Source organism: Limulus polyphemus, unplaced genomic scaffold, assembly GCF_000517525.1.
Source record: "Limulus polyphemus unplaced genomic scaffold, Limulus_polyphemus-2.1.2 Scaffold3131, whole genome shotgun sequence".
Classification (NCBI taxonomy): Eukaryota; Metazoa; Arthropoda; class Merostomata; order Xiphosura; family Limulidae; genus Limulus; species Limulus polyphemus.
The window spans coordinates 81821-86762 of NW_013668741.1; the positions used below are offsets into that span (position 1 = coordinate 81821).

A 4942-nucleotide genomic window follows, 5' to 3' on the forward strand; every position below is an offset into this window, starting at 1 on the left:
ATTCAAGCCGTCTCCAGCCATTATTAGTCTCAAAGTGGGTTCCTCGTCATCGAATTTGATGTATACAGACGTTTAGAATTAACATAGACTGTTAGTTTTTCTACTGAAACTGTATCAGGAAAGAGCTCTCTGTGAAAGTTCTTCGAGCATCCATTTCGTTAAATTTGCTTCTATGTTTCATTGAGTCTAAAGAAATTAAATAATTTGATGAACGCTTAAAAAAAATTATCCTTTCCCCTATGTTAAGCATAACGTACATTTTGTTTTCATTTCTTGTAGTATACCATTTTTTCCCAATGTCTTGATGTGATCATTTTATCTCACCTAAACTTGAAAACGATTATTCGTATTATGTAATATAACTATATATTCAAATAATAAAGCTTTGATAACATAATCCGCATTTGAACTGCTAGCAAGTTTAAGACACTTAAAAGCAACAGAATAAAGTCGCACTTGACCCTGTTTCTCAACAATATTTAACTATACTTCAACATATGGGAAAGTCATTGTTTAACCCAGAATCGCACACGAAAGGCGTAAAATCATACTTTCAAAGGGAACCAAAAGTATTATATTACCTTAATTATATTCTGAAATCGTTTTATGCGCTGTTCTTGTTCTCATGTGTCTTTTTTTTTCCAATGTACTAAAATGCTACACGACAAAAAGATGAATAATGAATATATTGATTTTATTTTGAATATAAAAGTCATTAAAAAATACTGATCAACAAATGGTAACAAAAAACATGTCAGTTCACTTGTAATTTTTGTTAGCATAGCGTTTCTCCTTTTTTATTTAATGTCATTCAAAATTTGTATCATGGGAATGAAATGTCATTTTATTAGACAAGTTGAATGTAAAAGAAAAGAACATACTGATACAAACATACAAAGCAATATATTGTTTTACTCACTTCCTCAGCTACAACTCTAACGTGTCGTGTTTGGTTAAACGCTTTGTTCTCCGGAAAAGAATAAGCCAGGCTGTTGTCACAGGTAGACATTCGAATGGGAAATATCCGTTGAAATATGGGCTCTAAAATAAAAGGAGACAGATTAAAAAAAAAAGCCAAATCATGCTTGATACTCACATTCACTGTTGTTATGTATGCAACCAAGGAAAAGGTCTGGGGGACTCAGTGCCTACCCTTAATCATATACTTTTAAAAGTTGGGTAAAAAAATTTACTTACTGGTAAAAGTTATATTTAGATAATTGAATACTTATCTCTATATAAACTACTTTAGCACACTAAGAAAAACGTTTATTTCTCTTCATTTATTTTTGTTATTCGTTCAGTAGCCCTTATAATATACATGAAGAACATTTACAGACTTGTTTCAATCTTTTAACTGTTTGTACTTTTTGTTTAGCTCATAAATCCAACCTACGCGTGTATACAGCAATAATAACAAAAGTGATAATTTTTATTTTGGATATTGATATAACTATATCGTAGAGCTGAATTATTTTTGACTTATTTTCGTTTAATTACTGTTGCACGTTTTTACAATAATGGTAAATGTGATGTAACAGAAGAAAACCCTGTAGTTTTCTTATCAAAAATATAGATTCTCTGAGCGTAATTATTATACAAATATTTTTGGTATTATCTTGTATCCTTAAGGTCTGTTTAGTAAAACACAAGCCTTATTCTATAAGTCCTGTATGCTATATTATTATGTTTAGCATTTGTCATACGATATATTTTAAGTATCTAAATAGCTGAACTATAATTTGTATAATAAGATAATATTAAAATTTTGAAGTAAATATATAATGCTTTAAATGCAAAAAAGAAAACAAATCACCTCATATTTTAGTATATAATAACTTTGTAATAAATATTACATTATTTTCTTATCAACTATATTCGTATAGGCCTTTCTTTTGGTGGATTGAAAGCGACCCCCTCCTCTCCCTGAAAAAATTCTGGTTCCACACATAGTTATTAATATTTCTTTTTATAGGGGTTATTTCCACAATAACTAATGCCGGTAAAATAATCCTTGTTACAAAATATAATATGTTAATCAAAAACAAAAGGAACACCTTAGATTTTTTACTACACATAAGAAGTATTGTTTTTCAACAGATTTGATTCTCATCTCAAATTTGACGAAGTGTAGTTGTCCGAAAAGGCTTTGCTAAAGAAAACTTTTTTCTTTCCTGCCCACCCCCAGTGGCACAGCGACATGTCTGCGGACTTACAACGCTAGAAACCGGGTTTTGATACCCGTGGTGGGCAGAGCACAGATAGCCCATTGTGTAGCTTTGTGCTTAACTTCAAACAAAAACTTATTTTTTCCTGGGCATGTGTTTAAAAACATATTTCTTTTATGTAGTGAAAAAGGCTTCCACGTCCTATGAACTACTATTTTATAAGTATAAATATATATTTGTTTTAGTCGCATTCCTGTTAATTATAGTCCTCTATAGATTTCGAATCAGAAGTGTATAAAAATCATATTTTAGACCTATCATAAATCACTAACCTTTCGAACGTAACTGTAATCACTTTGGTTGTGCCTAAAAATTTCATTGCGTTTACAACACTATATTACTGCTTATGAAAATAAATCATAATTTTCTATTTTAACACGTCCTTGATTCTCAATCTGCAAACAACTGAATATAATGGAAACAAAACTTTTATAATCACGCCTAATTCTAATAACCTTTATTATTCGTAAAATGCCTCATTGCTTCTCCAGCATAAACATTCAGAAAATTTGTGAATACGTTTCTTTATATATTACAATATATATCATTCTTCTATTGAGTTCTAGGCTTATTTTTATTCAAAAATTTACTAAGTGTTTACACGAATTGTTTTATCAGATTAATGTAATCCGAATTTCATTTCTTTACTAATTTGTAATACAATATTAACGTCGTCGAACATGTCTTTAGGAAAGTATGATTCGTCAGCACCATTATTACACAAATAATAATTTTTAAACAGATTTTATTAAATTATCACTAACAGTAAATGTAACGATATTTACTCTCATAACTATTTTTAAAATCAAAACAAAATCAATAAAATTTACACTGCCTGAATGCTTCGAGAAATGTAATATAGTTACATATTGAATCTCTATCTAAATAACCAGTCCAGAATTTCTATTACAGATGGAACGTTTAATCAATTAAAACTGGGTACATCTAGATGGCCTGGCTGAAATATTATTAATAAATCATGAAAAGTGAAATGTGTAGCGCTGTAACTTGTGTTGGATAGTTAACCAAATGTTTAGAGATTTTAACCGCAGTTTATTTGTTATTAAGCGTCTCATGGAGGGTCAGTAGTAAGTTTACGAACTTATAAGTCTAGAATCGGGGGTTCGATTCCCCGCAGTAAACATAGCATAGATAGGCTATTGTGCGCTAACAAATCAACACAATATTGTTAAGACCAAAACTACACAATGGACTATCTGTGCTCTGCTCTCCACGACTATCAAAACCTGATTTTTTAACATTGTAAGCCACCCGACTTACCGCTGCGCCGCCAATGGGCTTTAATATTAGAAAGAGTAAACTGTATTGAAAAATACATAAGGTAATTAAAAATTGATTTGAACATGAATATTAAAAAAAACTGTTCATTTGTGAGTAGTCCCGAACACAAGGTTAAAACATCTACTCTGTCATTGTTAATATATGAAATAGAATTAGTATAGTTTGTTCTTAATTATGCACAAAGCTACACAAGGGCTATCTGTGCTCTGCCCACCACGGGTATCGAAACCCGGATTCTAGCGTTGTAAGTCCGCAGACATACCGCTGTGCCACTGGGGGGCAATTTGTATAGTATTGTGAAAATATTTCATGCGTAAAATATTGCGTCTAAACATGAACTGTAATAGGACAGATCATCATATATTTACTCAGCTGAACCGAATACAACCCAATAATTAGCGTGTCGTCTCGGCTACGGAGCTGAGGGTCCGTGGTTCGCGTCTCGTTATCGCCCAAAAAATCGCGCTCCGCACATTGTATCCGTGGGTGCTTTATAAGAGTGACAGTCAAATACCACTATTCTGTCAGACAAGAGTGGCTCAAGAGTTGACTCCAGTCGAACACTTCGAAATTAGGGACATTTAGAATAAATAACCCTCGAGGAACCTTGTGTGAAATTAACCCAATAATTTAATCAATATTTTATAAACGATCTGTTCTCTAAACATCTGAAGCGATATACTGAGGCTGTGGGTTTGGAGTCATGTACGCCCATCTTTGTCACCTTTATCTGAATAATTAAAGTCAGAAAGTTACACGAAATTACCACTGTATTTGTAATTGTAGTTACACACACAAAGAAAATTGCGCTTACCTGTCTCTAATTTTTAATTGATAGACTATGGCGAAAGTAGCAACTCAATGGCACCCACTGCCAATTCTTGGGCTAATCTTATCAGACCGAATATAGGGATTTTACTGTCACTCTTATAGTGAACTCACAGTCCCAAAGTGCAGAGCGAGTTTTAGCGACAACGGCGCATGAACTGCGAACCTTAGGTTTCGCAGTCCGAGCACGCTAACCACTAGGCCTATCTCCACAGCGACTTTTCTTATTGGGCAAGAAAATTTACATATTCAACTTCTAGACGTACTTACCATCTAGAGAAGATGCAGCACTTGAAAAAATACACTTATGAACAATAGTAGAAAGTAATATAACATGTGCAACATTCTGCATAATGAAAATTTTTTTTCTGCACAAATCTGTGGTTCCTATTCTGTTTACTAGATTGTGCTTATTATTAGGACTTCTACTTCTATAAGAATGGAATTGTTTTCAATCTATAAAACGTTATGCGAATGGTGATACGCATGCGCAGTAACTTCATAAAATAGAGGCGGGCTTTCATTCTAGACATATTATCCGTCTATCTGACGCGCATCTATGATGCACAGAAAGAACAAATTCA

The 4942-nt window shown here is 32.7% G+C and overlaps 1 protein-coding gene across 1 annotated transcript in view; it reads right to left on the reverse strand.

Annotated features, from left to right (window-relative positions):
* Positions 1-4720, reverse strand: part of LOC111088104 (ionotropic receptor 25a-like) — a 25489-nt gene extending 20769 nt beyond the window's left edge. Inside the window, exons 1-2 of the mRNA XM_022397083.1 lie at positions 4629-4720; positions 920-1041 (exon numbers count right to left, since the gene is read on the reverse strand). Coding sequence (XP_022252791.1) covers positions 920-1041; positions 4629-4710 — 204 coding nt within the window. The 5' untranslated portion in view covers positions 4711-4720. The remainder of the gene's footprint in view (positions 1-919; positions 1042-4628) is intronic.
* Between the last annotated feature and the right edge of the window lie 222 nt (positions 4721-4942).